At 53.0% G+C, this 17,456-nt stretch overlaps 1 protein-coding gene across 3 annotated transcripts; it reads right to left on the bottom strand.

Moving 5' to 3' along the window:
* Positions 1 to 3,458: 3,458 nt before the first annotated feature.
* KLHL26 (kelch like family member 26) lies at positions 3,459 to 15,461 on the bottom strand. 3 transcript variants are annotated; one of them, XM_065748730.1, is made up of 3 exons: positions 15,415 to 15,461; positions 8,487 to 8,669; positions 3,459 to 5,852 (listed from the first exon to the last, which is right to left on the bottom strand). In XM_065748730.1, the coding sequence occupies exons 1-3, from the start codon at positions 15,459 to 15,461 to the stop codon at positions 4,271 to 4,273; spliced, it is 1,812 nt and encodes a 603-aa protein (XP_065604802.1). In that variant the 3' UTR covers positions 3,459 to 4,270. The 3 variants fall into 3 exon arrangements, with proteins under 3 accessions (XP_065604802.1, XP_065604803.1, XP_065604801.1); XM_065748731.1 differs by lacking the exon at positions 8,487 to 8,669 and having other exon boundaries at positions 15,415 to 15,436; XM_065748729.1 differs by lacking the exon at positions 15,415 to 15,461 and having other exon boundaries at positions 8,487 to 9,297.
* Positions 15,462 to 17,456: the final 1,995 nt, after the last annotated feature.

Genomic DNA, 17,456 nt, shown 5'->3' on the forward strand with positions numbered 1-17,456 from the left:
TTTTAAGAAGCCATATAAAATAGTTCGAGCTAATTATGTGACAGGGGCCTGGGTGTGAAATAGCAACTGCAAAGCCTCAGGGATCAAGACAGGAACCTTTGATTTGCCCTCTTTAGCTTATAAAGTCTTCTGAATACTTTTGCTCTAACAGCTTTTCTTCTCTCCATTGCAGGCTGCACACTCTACTCCGATGCTGCTCTCCGGAGGCCCCCAGCACTGCTCTGTACTAAATCTCAATCCTTTGTCTCACAATCTGAGGCTGATTTCAGGTTGCAGAGCTAAACCAGCAGCTGTCTCGAAGCACAGAGCCCATTTCGTGTTCACCTCGTGGAGCAGCAGCGTTAGAGCGGTTGAAATCACAACCACCCCACGAGCAAAGCGTAAAACTTCTCTCTGAAACTCCCTGAGGTTGAAACATTAACCTGGAAAGCACTGAATTTGTGCTCCTGAAGCTCAGCTTGGAACGAGGAACAAAAGTTCTGGAGCCCGTGGGCTGACACTGTGCCTACTCAGTATTAAAACGCAGAGCAGAATCTAAGCTGTCTCTGCAAAAAAGAAATAGCTTTAAGAAGGAAATATCTGTGTGACGTACACGCTCCCAGGTGAAATGCACAGTAACTGAGCCCTCCTTGGAAGGCACTGCTCACCAGCTCTGCTCCTCACTCTCCTGACATGCTGACACACCCAGGCTAGACAGTAAATCTATTCAACCACATCCATTTTTCCTGGTCCTTAAGTCACAAGTGGTGAAATCTCATTCATTTGTGCAAGCAACTGGAAGATTTATCGTAAATAAAAGTTCTGCACGTTACACAACTGGCTAAAAATCATAATTAGAGTTGCACTGGGAAACATGTTTTATTTATTCTGACAGTAGTCTGGCTTCAATAATCGTAGTGTGATAAATGTTCCTGAAGTTTGCAGAGTTTCAGCAACTCCAGAGCTTATCACAGACGTGGAAGTGAAAACATCTGAATAGGTTTGATGTGGCTTTACGAGAGGTCCTGAGCAGTTCTGCTGCACAGCATCGTTTTACATCGGCAGCAGGCTACTGAGAGCTGGTGGGAGTGTCCTCCTTCACTGTAAATCAAAGAAATGAGATGTTCTGCTGCTTCTAAACATCCGAGACCTCCTTCCGAAAGCTGGGACGTGTCTGCACGAATTAGGGAGGTCCTAGTGTGGGGAGAAATGGCAGTTGGACTGCCGAGCTGACAGACCCTCTGCAAAAGGGTCAGTGACACCATTAATAGGATGCAGGCACTCCCCATCTCTAGCTGCTCTGCACCCTGCCAAGAGTTCCAGTCCTTTATAGTTTTAAGTACGATTTCAGGCCCATAAAACATCAGAGAAGACAGAAGCTATTATCCCAGCCCCAGCAGGAGCCCCTGATGGGACAGCACACTCTGTGAGTACCTACAACTAACGATACTCTTCTTTTACTGGTCCCCATCTGTTCAAGGGTACTTTAAAATACACCAAATCAGGTTTACCCCGATAACATTTATTGCTGCTCCGAGACTAGGAAATGGCTCTGAGTGCAATCAAATATTTGTCTGGCTTTGTTCAATCTTGAGGAAGACGGGAGCCCGGGCTCCGTGCTTCTCAGGCAGAGCATCCTCAGCTGCACTTGCTCCAGTCCAGCCACAGAGCAAGACCACTTGGGTATTTCCACGGAGCCTGATGGAGCTGTCATGCTCTTTCAATGCAGAGAACCAAAGCAGCTTATGTTCAGAATGGCAGACAGGTTATGTACAGAACGGCCCAGAGCCACAGCACTTCACAGCAGTAAAACAAACTCTACTATCAGCACAGATGATGGCCACCTTCACAAACACGTCAGCCAGCCTGCGCTACATTTACAACAGCTAGAAATGCTTCCAGGCGGCGTTATGAAAAATAATTGTTTATATTGCTATAAAAAGAACATTCCAGAAAGCAGGAGAGGTGGCACCCAGCAGCACATGGTTGCAAGTCCCAGTGAGAGAATGTGGAAACCTGCTCTGCTTATTAATTACAATTAGAGAATGGCTTCTGGAGGCAAAGAGACCGCTCCGATCTGAACGAACACAGAGCTGATGTTTGTTCCGGTAAGGCTGACACTCAGAGCGATCCCAAACACGCTTTTTCATTTTTTAAGGATATTCTTTTTCCTCCTCACACCTCTCCCTCCCCCGACGTGCACACACCTGAGAGCTTGATGTGAAAAACAAAGCACAATTCCTTATGGCCATCACAGGGGTCCCCCATCTGTGTGAGGTCGCTGTAGGGGAGACACAAAGCAGTAAGTGCTGCCACAGAGCCACCATGGGCAGGAAGGACTAAATAACATGGGAAGTATTTCAGGAAAGCAGTGATGGGGCAGTGGCACGCTTACAGCCAGTAATCATAATCTGCAAACAGGAAAGCAACCTTCCATTGATCACTGAACTAAGAGAGCTTGCACGAACAAATGCAAGCCTTAGAAAGAAAGCCATTCGCTGGTAACTTCGAAGCTGAGGTACATTTTGTCCTTTTAAAACCTGCTTGTCCTCTGCCAACACCGTTCTTCAGCGCTTCCAGCTCCTACGCCAGGCCAAGGGAACAGAGGACGGAGTGAGCCCTCGTGTAAGAGTGAGAAAGCAGAGTTTGCCCACCCGACTTCAGCACAGCGAACACCCACAAATGCTTTCCATCCATTTATTGTTGGCAAACCAGCAGGCAGACAGAAACACACCGAAGGATGCATCACTGTAACGGGAATTTTCAGCTGCAGAACTTAACTGAGGAACGCGTGCCCTCGCAGCAGAACACACTCAGAGGTGCCTTCATTATCAGAGAAAAATATCTTCAAGTGAATCTGAGGTATGGAGTTCATGCTTTGCACAGCCCTGATGAATGATTCATCGGCACAACAGACATTATACGTTGTGTCTCTAAAGGTTACGGCACAGTTTATTTAACCAGCAGAATGCAACAGTTTCTCTAAAAGAAAAGGCTGCCTACATCAAAATCAAACTTCCACGGATACAAAACAAAGCCCTTGAAACAGAACGCTGATAAGAGAAGGAACTGTAACTTCATTTATCAGTCAAAATAATTAGAAAAAATGGCTTGGAGGAAAGGACAGTTCAAGAAATAACAGTATTCTGTGCAGCAAACACAGATCTTACAATAACGACAGAGCCATCTTAAAAGGAATCTCTCAATTTAAAATACCCACCAGCAACAAAAGCCATTCAGCTTAGACTTCCATCTCCTTGTGAAACAGCATCTCATGACAAGCCACGAGAGAAAAGCCTCCAGGCGAACGAGCAGCACCCACTGCCCTTCCTGTGCACAAAGGGGTGGCACGCAGCGAGGAAGGCCAAGGCAGGGGGTCCTGGCACAGACCCCGGCCCCTCACCAGGTCAGCCCGGACGAACAGCTGCTGAGCTCTTATTGCCAGTGAAGCCAAACACATTTTTGGCAGTTGTAAAAAAAAATCGTGCCCGTTTATGTGTAATCAAGTTATCGACATGGCTTTAGTGCTGCGAACCGCGGATGCCCCAATTAAGGGAGAAATTCTGGACAAGGAGATCGTGCTGATGTCTGGAGGGGATCTGGAATTGCAGGGTGATCCAAACAGTGAAGAACCAACAGAGGCCAGAGGTGTGCAGGGGGAAGCACTCCCCTTCTCGGAGGGGGGAAACAAAGCATGTCACCTCTGAAAAGCAAGAAGATGCTTTCACAATCCAAGCACCCGAGCTCTTCCAGCTCCCGCTGTCCCTTTATTGCTTCTGGAGGTCAGTGTGTTCTATAGGTTTTGGTTTGGTTTTCTTTTTTGTTTGCTATAAAAACAACAAATCGACGTACAATGGTTTCTGGAGCTAATAGTAAAAATCACACCTGAACTCTTTTAAACATACCACAGTACTGAGTTACTCCTGAGCTGTCAGTGTTTGCAATGCGTAATATTGTTAAAAATATGGAAAGTTGGCAAAATGCATTCCCACCCCCCCACACACACACACACTTTTGAGAAAAAGAGAGAGAGAAAAAAAAAAGAGAAAAGCTTTTTCCAGCTGTAACATCTGCTAAGTCTAACTAGCTGACAAGTGCTTCTGATGAAGCATGCTTGCCAGAACACTACGTAAGAGGAGAGAGGAGAAGGAGGGACTTCACGGCAGAGGGAACACAAGCTATTTTTCTCCTTCCCTCGCCCAGAAAATGCACAGTACCATTTGCAAAGAACACAGCACCCCAATAACATGCAACACCTGCTGATCTCTCGGCCAAGCACGGCCGTGCTCAGTTATCTCTGGGTCGTTATCTGTGGCAGTATCACAGGAGCACATGCTATCCCAGCAAAGGACTCTGGAAAATGTAGGTCCCTTTCCCACTCATCGGTTTCTGTGTTGTACACCTGCACGATGCTCGTAACGTTGTTCAGATGCCAATTGTAACCCCCTACGATATAAATCTTTTTTTCCAGTAAACAGCAGCCAGCTTCCGACTGACCTGCACGCATTGGGCTCACTGTGGTCCATTGGTCTGTTTCAGGCACGTAATATTCCACAGCCAAAACGTCAAAGCAACGGTCAACGTGGTCCATGCGGCCTCCCAGGGCGTAAATCCTATTATTTGCACTGACCATGGCATGCAGGACTCTGGGCTCGTTCATCGGGGTTTTAAACTCCCACTGATCCACAGCTGGGTCGTAGCAGTGCAGGGCTTTCTTATCTTCCACCGAGATCCCGTACCCACCTGATATGTACAGCTTGTCTCCCACCGTGGCTCCGGCGTGCCCCCACGTCCTGCGCTTCAGGGAGCACACGTAAGTCCACTCGTTGTTTTTGGGGCAGTACTTCTCCACCGAGGCCAAGCTCCCCGAGCGGTTCCTGCCACCGGTGGCGTACACCATGCCGTGGAGGACGTTGAGCTGGAACTGGATCCTGCTCTCCTGCATGGCCTGGATCCGCAGCCACTGGTTGAGGTGAGGATCGTAACGGTAGCAAATATCAACGGCTCCCTCTCCGCTCCGGTACTGCAGGTGCTGCCCCCCCACAAGGTAGACGAAGTTGTCGAGCACGGCCACGCAGGAATGGCTGCTGCCCACCTCCATCTCTGTCAGCTCCTTGAACTGGCGCACGCTGGTGTCGGGCAGGCAGTACACCTTGCAGCTGACGGTGCGGTCGTTGTCGGTGTAGGGAGTGCCGCCGAAGGTGACGAGGGACAGGACGTCGGAGCGGATGGCGGTGCGAGGGGACTGCATCTCGTGCTGCCGGAAGGGCAGGATCTGGTAATTGAAGGCCTCCAGCAAATACTGCCGGCACAGGACGTCCTCCACCATGATGTCGAAGGTCTGCACGTTGTCCACCAGCTCGGAGGACTTCATGAGTGGGAAGCGGATGTGGCAGAGCACCTGGCTGGCGCTGGCACGGCGAGCGGGGTCGTACTGCAGCCAGCGGACGGCGGCGCGGAACAGGTCGATCTCGCTGCAGCTTTTCAGCTTATTGCTCTGCAGGAAGAACACCAGGCGCTCCAGGGGCAGGTGGAGGAAATCCTCCTCCTCGGAGATCTGGAGGAAATGCCTAAAGGTGAACGCATCCACTGATTCCTTCAAGGAGGAGAGGCTAAAGGTGGTGGCCATCTGCCCGATATTGAGGCACGTTTCCACACTCATGGCAGACTTCAGGAATTCTTCGCAGAGCTCCACGACGGGCACCATCTGCAGGAAGACAGCAGCTCCCAGCACATCCTGAATACAGTCCAGATCAAGAGTCACTTCAGCACTGTATGCGAAGTCTATTATGTGCTTCAGTCCCTTTGCGGATACACCTTTCAGTTCGATCACATCTTGGCTGGCTTCTCTCATCCCGCCTGTGAACATCGCCCTGGAGGTCAAGAACACAAACAAAAATTTCCCCCTCTTAAATCACATGTAAATGATGTATTACTTCTCACTTTTCTAAACATACTGAACCTCTTAGGAAGGATGGGGGGGGGAAATAAATCAAGGCTAAATCTCTAAAAGCCAGGAGAAAAAAAAAAAAGAGTTTGCAATTGCTTATATTCAGCTTGCATAAACAACGTACTGAGAAGTCACACTCGGCTATCACAGTCAGGATTGGCAGTGCACGTAAGAATGGTTCCCAGGACACAGCATCAGGAAGAAGTCAGAGCTGTGAGAGGAGGGAGTGCTGCATGCTGGACCAATGCAGCCTTGATGTTCAGCAGCCAAACGCAACAGCGGATCTGCACCAGCACACGTTGGCATCCATAGCTCTCTAACTGCCTAATTTTCAACTAATATTTGTGAGCATATAAAAGAACATACTTTGGGAAGACATCCTCGTTAGGAGGACACTGAGCCCCTGAGCTGGCCTGCAGCATGGCCTTCAGGCACAGCTTTCTGTTCAGCCCATTGCACCGGAGGCGACTTATCCAGTGCCTCCAACCATGCCATCACAACTCAGTTCACCAAAGGCTTTGGAATGACCACAGCACCTCCTCCCCAACGCTCCTTCCCAATGCCTTAAGAAGACAGGAGTTGCAACCAGCTCAGAAAACGTCTGTTATGTTGCAGTAGGACAGCAGGGGGCTGGAAGGCAATTAAAAGTAATAAAAAAAAACAATGGTTTTCTTACAGCACAGCTGCAAGCACATCAGTTGACCAGGCCACGCTGAGATTAGGCCCTCGATCACCTCCTTGGGAGGCTTCTAAATTCCACAGGAAGCACATACCACGCCGAGCACTGCACACAGGCATCTCATAAAGTGCTCCTCCGGAGCAGGGCTGTGTTTCCCAGACACGGGGCCTGGAGGCGTGAGGGGGACATCACTGCACGTTTTTTTTTATAGGTTTACATTACGTTTCAGCAGTTTGGGTTACATATTGGTGGCGTGGGGGCAAAGGTTGTGTGTAGCATTCAACAAGCAGCAGCAGAGCGATCCTGCGGAAGGCAGAAGTCAAACCAGGTTGCTGAAGAGCAGTGACATGCAGTTTCACCACCCGGCGTCACCGTACAAACACTGCAGCAAGCCTCCAGAGGCTGTCACACCAACGGCCACTCAAACTGCCTGCACGCTTCAGCCTGTTTTTTCACCACTGATAACCTGCTTGCTCGTGTCTGAAAGGTGCAGTCACCGTGGAGGCACAGTGTCAGAGCTGCAATGGCTTCAAGATACAAACGACTCAGAGAAAATGCTGAACAGACCTTCTTCCTCTTTAGCATCAGCACGGGGATAAAGAAATACCTTGGGAACGTTGTCAAAAGACAGGAGTTCCAAGTTTCCTGTCCAAACCAGGCTAGAAGAACTGCTCCCGTCCAGCACAAACCTACAGAAAGCTAAATGACCTAAATAAGGAAATATCTGCACATGAAATCAGCTTTCTGTAACCGAGTGACCAGGAACGCTGTTCACAATTATTTGTCCATACAGCAGAGGAGAGCACTCTGCTAAAATCCCTCTGCATATCCCATGTCACTGAACAGCATGCTGCCTGATCCCCTGCCCCACAGGAGATGCAGACATGTGTGTGCTCATGCATGAGCTATCCAGAGCTGGATGTGCACAAGCAGACAAAAGCATTACTGTGGCCACGGTGAAGACAAACCATCAAATAAAATGCCATTCCTGGAAAAAGTGTTATGGTTTTAAAGTGCTGATGATACAAATGCCCCAGTGTCACTCCTTCCCCTCCCCTCTCCTGCATAAAGAGTATTTTCAACAGCTAGACTGCTCTGCCATTGTTCCCCAGGACAGCCTTACTTAAAGCCACAGAACTTGCAGCAAGAAACCTACTCAGCAATTACACTTCTACAGGGAAAACACACTAGCAGTGGCACTACATACAGCATTTATGAATACAAATAGTGCTATTAGCATTTGGTGGAAGATCAGCTCCATCATTAATTGCATGCCTGTTAGGGAGAGCGATAAGCTTGGAAGGTTTATGTTACCGAGGGGAATCAGAAGGGAGAGAGAAGGGAACAGCCTGGAAAACATGAGCATACGTAAGATGGACACCATCAGAGCAGCTGAAGAAATGGGATACCCAAGAGATATGCCCACATCAGAGCCCCCGTGCTCCTGCTCACCTGCTCAGGTCAGGAAGGAATGTGCATGTCAAGGGACTGCTGAATGGGGAGAGAGAACCCCAAGTCTCAGAACTGTTATAAAAGACTTCAACAGAGGCGAGATGGATGAACTCAATTTTTCACTTTACACTGAGCTCCCTGGTCTTCAGTTGGTTCATTTGGCGAAGGAAGCTCATGTGCATGCTTTGGCTTTTTACGGACGCAGAAAGGGACAGTTGTTCACAATGGGCCGGGGAACACATCCTCCTCGAGGTGTCTTCAAGACCTGCCCCTGACCCACTGACATCCATGGTGCAAAGCACACCTCACAGGGGCTGCGTGTGGGAGCGATGCTGGGGCACGGTGGGGAGGTCAGGGTAGGAGAGGATGGGGAAACAGAAACCAAGGGGAGAGGTAACAGTGCCTGCTTCCCTATCAGATTCTCACCTGAAATAGTCACTGCAGGCAGCCAAGACAACTTTATGAACCTGAAACACTTCATTATTTATAGTGAGGATGACATCAAGCAGCTGAGCCTGAGCTCGGAGCGAGGCCAGTCCCTGCAGTAGAGTGGTGCTGTGGCCAGGAGCAGAGAACGTGCATTTCAGGGTGCTGTTCTTGTCAGCCATGCTAAAAACAGAACAAGAGAGACAGGCTGGTTTTAAATTAAAACAATATGTGGTACACCTACAAAGCATGCTGGGGGAGACACTGTAACACGAAGCAGTTTGAAAGCAAATTCCCAGCTCGACAGCCACACAGAACATCATGACATCAGAACCTCAGTTGTATTCCCTCGTCCCAGCACAAAAGACACATCCAAAACGTTCAGTTGTACTGGTGTTACTGACAAGCTGCCACGCTGCAGCACACGTGGGGGCTTCAGAGACCATCCAAACCTCAGCGAGTGGGGCCAACATCTCCAGGAACGTTGGTGTCCACACGCTGCTGCTACCCCAGAGTCCACCCTGACCTCGACTTCAACCACGACACTGACTCACAGTGGCTTACTCTTCTTACCACCTAAGCTAAGTGCAGCTGTTAGATATCCCACACCGTCCAAGGACGGCCCTCCTCGCCCTGTTTGATCCTTTCCTTATGCCTGACCCTCCCGAGAAGAGCCAAAGCTGAATATTGCACAGCACTGGCTGCTCTAAGGAACGTCGACTGTTTGAACTGCACTGTAAACAGTCCCCTCCCAGTGTAAATATTTCCTTGGTTTTCCCAGTGCCTCTAGCACATGTTCCTCGGTGCGTGGAGCATCGTTCCTAGGCTCACTTGGCCTCGAATGCACTCCTCAGCAACAGCACTGCACTTGGGGGTGAACAGCAGCAGCACGTCCCAAGGCGAGGTCAGAGCCGTGTCTGTGAGATGGGGCAACACAACAGGGGATGCAAACAGTCCCCAAACGATAGGGAACGACGGGCAGGACTTGCAACTTGCCTGACTTATCAGACTGCCATTTCCTGCAAGAACAGGAGAGGCAGGGGAAAATCTGCTGCGTTCAACAGCAAACGCAGCTCTGGAGTGCTCTGGGATGCCACGGGATGCAGCGGTGGCACTCTCACAGTCTGCTTCACAAGTGCACCTCAAAATTCACACGGGTTCTTGCTGGGATGACTGCCACTGCTCAGCAGCGCTTCCCTCAGCACGTCTGAAATCCCTCCCTTCAAGTCAGAGCACGCTAACAGCCTTAGTACGGAGCACGGCGTCCAGCTACAACATCCTTCCTCTAATAAAAAGGATTAGCAGAAAGGCAGTTGCTGACAAGACCCTTATCCATTACTCCGAGAGCCAAGAAACATCTCTGCGCTGCCGCTCTTCCCATGGCGAAGGAGGAAAGCGATTGGAGGGAGCGCCGGCATGAATATTCATCACGTCCAGCTCGTTTTACTCTTCTCTTCAGAGCAATCTGCTGGAGTCCAGAGGAGGAAACACGGCACAAGAGCAAGGAAACTGCCCCAAAAAGGAAAGAGGGGGGAAGATGGGTGAGAAAACAGCCGTCCTATGGGTGTAGGGAGGGGTCTGCAGCAGGAGCTGTCACCCCCCGGGCACAGCCCCACGTGCAGCAGCACCTCCATGCACAGCGGCCTGAAAACGGTGACACCACTGGGGCTGTGAATGTGAATGCATCGACATAAGGGTGGCTTTACAAGGACAGGAGCTCCACTTTCCATATGGGAAGAGCTGAAGTGGTGAGAGGCACCTTCATGTGAATGCAATTGCACCCATAGCACAAATGGAGGTGATACAGTTGGGCTTAGCGAGCTGGACTTCAGCACAGGCATTGAGAGGACAGAACAGTTGCTTTGAGCAGCCCTCTCCAACACCACTAGCACCACTGACACTCACTTTTCAAACAGGGACTGCCAGGGGCAAGTAATGGGATAGAGGATTTGTCTCCGAGCTGCTGCTCTGAAGACAGATTGCTTTCAATCCTCTCCAGTCACTGCAGGACAGAGCTCAGCACAGATACGTGACCACAGCGTGGGGACAACCAACACCAAGCCACGTGCACGGGGAAGAGGTGAAAGTGAGGGCTAAGGGAGTGGCTCTGGGCAGACAGCAGGCAGGCAGGGAAGGCAAACAAGTCCCGAAATCCTCCTCCTGCCACTGCAGCTATTGCAGCAGCGTGGCCACGCGCTCCTCCCTGCTGCCCCACGTCTCTAACCGACATGTTCCCACGCAAGGACCGCTTGATTTTGGACCCAAAACAGACGCAGTGAGGATCTGCATCAGAACACGGGGCTGGACGCCCACAGGACCTCCAAAGCTGAGGGGCTGGGATGTTTTAGGGCCACGAAGAACAGCCCCGGAGCGGTGACGGTGACGTCCAGCCGCAGTGACCTCGGCCTCACCCATGCTCTGCTCTCAGGACAGCTGGCCCTGCTCTGCCTCCTCTGCTCTCCACAGCACCGAGCGTAATCCAAGATGCATTGCAAGCTAATGAATCATTTCACTTCTTTTTTTTTTTTTAACCAAATCTGTACTGATGATTAAAAACATCAAAGCTGGAATTAAAGGCTTACAAAGCATGAGTTCATATTTCAGCGTGTTTGTAACTCCTGCACAAGTACAAACACCAGCCCAGATTCAGCACTGAATCAAAGGAGAAAAAATTCTCTCGATACACCAGCTCCCGTCCCCTTTCACTTCTCTGCCCTCATAGCGTGGTCCTCTGTGGAAGGAGGGAGAGTTCTGGTGCCAGCATCCCTGCTCAGCATCCCTCTGCACCCCTGCTCGGCATCCCTCTGCACCCCTGCTCGGCATCCCTCTGCACCCCTGCTCGGCATCCCTCTGCACCCCTGCTCGGCATCCCTGCTACACATCCACCCACGTTTTCCCACTCTCAGGGCAGGTGGTGCTCAGTAATGTTTCATACAGGAGGAACTCAAGGGGCTTGGCAGGATTTCCACGCAGGGCAGCCTTCCAGCAGCCAGCTCCTACAGTAAACACGAGCTCTGAAGGCAGGACCCCGCGGGGCATGGCTGGGGTACAAAAGAGGACAGAGGAAAAGCAGCAGCTCGTGTGTGTTTGCATGAAGTACGCGGTGCCACGCGAAGGTTTGGGATGGCAGAAGAGCCGAAGAAATGTTTTATGGTGAGAGCAGAAGAATGAACATGAAGCTGCAGAGGAACTTTATTTAGCACGCACGGTATGAATATTAAGGACTTGCTTTAAGAATCTTTGAAAGGCAGCATTACAGATACTTTGATAATGCAAATCACTTAATGCCCTCCGTTTCACGCCTAAGTGAAAAACACGTTCAGGTTCTGATTTTTAAACTACAATTAAGACACGTGAAATCAAAACAAAAGTCAAACTCCCTCGGATAAGTCACTGGTAGCCATGGTTACTGCAACAATTCGGATCCTTCTGCTCAGGATCACATGCCCCAGTGCTGAAGAGGAGTTCTCAGCACCTCCAGCTGACAGCACTGCATGGGGGCACATCCCCAGGGTCACTGCTGCACCGTGAGCGCTGCAGGCTCCATCCGTCGGTGCTCCTGTGGCCTCAGTGCTGCACAGGAGGCGGCCGGGGGCCTCCTTCCACCCCCCCATCCCACAGCAGACCTGTGGGTGCGAGGCAGAGCTGCACAGTGTAAGGATACCTGCCCTCAGGACCCAGTGTATGGCAGCAAGCAGGCCTGCATGCCACCTGCACCCCCAGAAACAACACCTGCCGCGGAGACCTTCGCAAACGCAACAGCAATCAGCATGGCAATTAATTAAATGTCAATGCATCATGCACAAGAAAAATGTCTTTGCTCCCTTTTCCACCTCCCTCCCTTAATCCCTCTGATTTCCCTCCTCTGCCTCCACTCCTGACACCCTCTTCTTCATCAAAGGCAATGAATTCCAGCTGAAAGCCCGAGACGAACATCTCCATGTGGAAGTGACTGGCAATTTGGAGCGCTCAAACGAAGACTGCAAATGGGTTCAAGTTTAGAAGGATTAATACTCTGTGGGGAAAAATGGTCTGCAAAATGACTCCAACTGAACAGAGAGAATTCAGCAGCAGTTTGAAAAACCTTTTGTCTTTTAAGCTCCCAAAGTCTCAAAGTTAAAGTTAATGCCTGGAAAAGGGAGAACAAGTCACGGTCACTACTTCTAGTTCTGAATCTGGTCCTCCTGGTGCACTGACTGCTTCCCCTTCAGCATCCTTCATCCCACCTGTCCCAGAGGAGCCAAGGACACCCCCAAAACCCAACTGGAGGGCAAAGGTCCCTTCAATTCTTGATTTTAGCATTATTTTATGTACCATGAGAAGTCCCAACATTTCTGCATCTCTTTTTCTTGCTTTCTTTCCAGCTGCGTGCAGGCAGAGCCCAGCACACATGTACACACAGCCCTAATCTGCCCAGGCCTCCATCAGAGGTTGTCTGCGTGCCAAAGGAGTTGGGATCTGGATTTCTGCTACAAGCACTAATGAAACTGGATGTCTGTCAAAAGCTGGCTGCTGAAACGGTGCACTGGAGCATGGAACAGAAAAGAGGAGGGGGAGATATCCCAACACATTACACTCCATGCCACCTCATGGAGTTTCAACGTGAGGGAATGGTCGGTACACGCTGTACCCGGGGACAAATGGTGAGAAAAAAAAAGAAAAAGGAAGAATAAGATCCTTAAAAATGCCTCTGACACAGAGCAGAGTTCATCCCTGTGCTGCCACCACCACCACCAGCTCCGACTGCACTTCCAGAGTGCCCGAGGATGGGGAGGTGCCCCCGAACCTTCCAGCAACTGGACTCCTATCAGCCCCAAAGCGAATCCCAGAGCAAACTGAGCCAACACAAAGATCAGCAGGAGCACATAAATGACCGTGGCAGCCACGGAGGAGGGCTGCCCCCTCCTGCTCCCAGCTCCAGGACCACCAGAAGGGCGGTGGATCTTACACTGTGCACCCGCAGTGCATCCCATGCTGCTGTTTAAGGCAGCACTGTCAGCTGAAGTTTTCTCCCACCAGCTTGAGAAGAAAGCAAGCTGCAGCCAGACCAAATCAGCAGTGGCAGAGGCAGGCCCACCCTCTGCAGCACATCCCATCCCCGCTTCGCCCCCTGAGCCGCAGCGGGTGCCTCCTGCACCCCCACCCACTGCTGAGCAAAGGCTGGGAGGCACCTAGTGGTGCTGGGACGCACAGCACAGCCACTGAGGCCACCCCGGAGGGACACTTCCACCTGCAGCCCTGCGCTTGGGCAGACACCTTCAGCACAGCTCAACATCACGGGACCGCTTCCTATGTTCAGAATGAGTCAGTGATGGAGCTCAGCTTCAAAACTCAACCATGAGCCCCAGCACTTGGCACTGTAGGGCCAATTCCAGTTCAGGTCCACAACCAGACCCACTCACGGCCGCGTGCAGCCGCTCCCCTCGCGTCCTAAACCTCCTCAGGTACCTCCTGATATCGTGGGCCCATCCCAAACACCTTCATGCTTTCCAGCTCTTCCTGGCCAGCTCACACCACGACCCCAGGCAGCCACAGCAACAGCCCTGCCCTGATACTCCTGAGCTGCACTGATTGCTCTGCAAGCCCCAAATGCATCCTCCATACAAATAATGAACTGGAAGAGACAGTGCAGCCTTCTTCCCACGACGTGGGGCACTTCCTCGCGGAGCCACTGACACTGAGAAGCACTTGCAGGCAAAAAAAAACCTGTACAGAATCACTATTCACTCCTGCTTGAAGCCCTCCACTCCCCCAGGAAGATATTTCCCCCCCCAGCTCTCGGTGTGACACTGCTCTGTGCCCCACTGCGCACAGCTCACACATCTCAGCGCTCACCAAAGCCGAAGAGCATCTCCAGGAGCAGTGCTGAGCGGGGCTTTGCCAGCAGGGGAACGCTGCAGGCGCCGAGGGCCGGGAGTAAATCACAGAACCAACTGTAGCTCACAAAACTATCAGCAAAAATAACCATTAAAAAGGCAAGCTGATTTCAGAATAGAAGATTCGGGCTGTTTGCTTTTATTTACAAGAAGAAATCCGACCACGTGCCGAGGAGGGCACGCACACAGAGCAGCGGGGGCCCCTCACACCTCCCGGCCGCGCTCAGAGCCGCGGGGTCCGCGCGGCCCCTCCCGCAGCACGGGGAGCCCTCCGCAGCCGCAGCTCCAAAGATGGAAATCGCGTCCGTGCCGTTTGGTGACGGCACCACGGCGATGGCATGGGCGAGGAATGGCGGGGCAGCGCGAGGTCGGGAGCAGACGGAGCCGTCAGAGGCGGCGGGGCGATGGGACGGGGCCCCGAGGGTCTCCCCGCGTGGAGGTGCATCCACCGTTGGGACCCCCGCCAGGTTTCTGCGCTCGCCAAATTCTCCGACAAATCCGTCGTTTGAAACGGGAACCCAACGTCCCACTTAAAGCGGGTCCCGCGATTCACCGGGCTCGAAAACCACCCGAGAAAACAGACACGCGCACACAGAGTGCGCCGCGGAGCTGCAGCCCCACGCCGGGTCATTCCTCACGGCCCTGAAGCAAAACCGCTCCCACTGCTCAGTGCCACGCACCGACCCACGGAGCACACGCAGCTCCCACGGACGGAATGCCGGCAGAGCCCGGCACTGCACCGCGGGGTCCCGCGGAGCTCGGACGGATCGGCGGTAGCACCGCGGACCCCCCCCGCCCCCTCCCCCAATAAACTCCACCGGGGAACGGGAGACGGAGCGCGGAGCTCGGAACGGCCGCGGGGCGCCGCGTCCCGAAGGACCGAAAGCGGAGCGGAAAACGAACGGATAACGAAGCGCGGCGCGGCCGGAGCCCGACACCGCGCCGGGCAGCGCGGGCCCCGCCCGCCCACAGGCCCACCCGGCCCGGGCCCCGCTTCCCGCTCCCCGCTCCCCACAGCCCCACGGCCCCGCGCCGCTCCGGGCCCCGCTCACCTGCTCGGCCGCTCCGCGCCGAACTCGGCCCCTCCGGACTCCGCCATCTTCGCTGCGCCGCCGCCGCCGCCGCCGGGCCCGGGCTGGGAGGCGGCGGGCGCCGCGTTAAAGGCGCAGCAGCGAACGGCGCCGCCGAACGGATCCGCTCCCCCGGGAGCGGCGCTGCCCCACCGGCACCGCGGGACGCGCGGGGCACGGGAGGAGCGCCCGGGGCTGTGTGATGCTGCGGGCATGGGGATGGAGCGGCCGGGAAAGCGGGGCGGCTTTTGGTCCCGGATTTGGGGGGGAGGGGGGGCTGGGGGTGTCACTGTCCCGCAGAAGGATGTGTTGGCAGCGGTTGTGTGTTTTGTGAGAGTGGCTGAGACGCCCTCACGGTGGCCCATGTCTGAGTGCTGAACGGTTTGCATCAGGACTCTGTCAGTGCCTTCTGGAGACAGCACCGTGTGTGTGGCCCACGTCCTGGGGACAGCCTGCCCAGGATGAGGGCAGTCACTGAAGCCTCAGCATTCAGCCAACCCCAGCACCCACCCGACACCTGTCACCACCCAACCCCAGCACCCACCCGACCCCATCAACCTCCCGACCCCAACGACCACCCAGCCCCAGCCGTCCTGGGCCAGGCTGCAGCACCCCGCGGAAAATGCCACCCCGTTGGCAGAGCTGATGCCCGCAGTGCCTTTCCATGGCCGTGCCCGGGGCCGGGCCCCACGGGCCGTGTAATTTCTCAAGGCTCTGTGCATCTGGAGGCAGCGGACGGGCGAGGGGGCATTCCACTGCCGGTGGAAATCAGGAAATTATTCGTCCTGGTGGCTCTGCCAACGAGCGTGGGTAAATCCCTTTGATTTCCCATGCCTCGGCGTCCACATCTGTATAAGGGAAAGGGGGAATAAACGGGCTTGGAAAGCCATGAAAACACCCTTTCAAGTCAGCCTGATGAAAACTTCATGTTCTGCAGCCCTCTGCTTCAAGGAGAGGAATCTATTTCAGAGGCAGCGCTGTGTATTTTTCCTATTTAAACCTTCTAAATCTGCCGGAGCATTAAAAATATTTGGCATTTCCACAGCACATTTCATTCCCAGCTCCAAATGCATTTTACAGACGTTCATTAATTAAGCCCCATAAAACCTTCGGGAGAAAAGGAAGCGGGACTTATTAATTTGCCCTTTGCGTGGTGCCCGCTGCTCTTGGCTGCGATTTGGGGTCCCCCCCCTCACCCACCCCACTCATCCCCCCCCTCCCCGCAGCACCAGCTCTGTTCCGTACCTCCCTCTTTCTCCTGGGGCCGCCTCATCTTTGCACACCCCCCCTCCTCCTTTACGAGGTTTACACTTCACACTTCCACATGTCAATTTATATAGGATTTTAAGTGCTTTTGTTTCAGGGCCCCTCTGCCACCCGGTCCTGGAGCGCCGCACCTCCGCTTCCCGGCTGGAAATGCCTTTCACATGTTCCCCAGATCCCACTTAAATGGAGCCCCAGAAGTCTCCCAAAAGCGTGAAAAACGCATTTCTGCCACGCAGGAAGGAAGATGTGTTCCAGATCGCTCTGCTGAGCTCTGCTGACTTGTGTCAGGGAACCGCAGGGGGTACTTCGTGTTGTTTCAGACTGCCGATGGGACTCCGTGTCTCTCGCAGCAGATCCAGGAACTTCCTCGTTACCGTTATTGTTTGATTTTATGGGCCATTTGCTGGTTGTTTTTATTTCTGTTCGTTATTTGTGGAGTGCACTCAGCCCCGTCCCCACGGAGCCTGACTTATATCTAAGGTGATTTTTACGAGCGGCGTTAGCCGAGCGATGCTCGGTGCTTTCATGCACTGATCCCGAGCACACGGCCCTCGGTGCAGCCCCAGAGCTCCTACCGTGCAGGGCAGCGGTCCCCCCTGAAAGCACAAATCCTCACTCGGGGTAAGAAACAAAGCCACCAGCCCCGAACTACTTCCATCCCTCGTTTTCCTGATCATCGCTGTGAGATGCGGATGTGTTTGAGCCCTACCCTCACTTCTTTCCCCCCATGAAACACGAGGCCCAGCGCTGCCACAGCC

The sequence above is a fragment of the Cyrtonyx montezumae genome, unplaced genomic scaffold, assembly GCF_038088225.1.
Source record: "Cyrtonyx montezumae isolate F1298 unplaced genomic scaffold, pur_monq_1.0 scaffold_51, whole genome shotgun sequence".
NCBI lineage: Eukaryota > Metazoa > Chordata > Aves > Galliformes > Odontophoridae > Cyrtonyx > Cyrtonyx montezumae.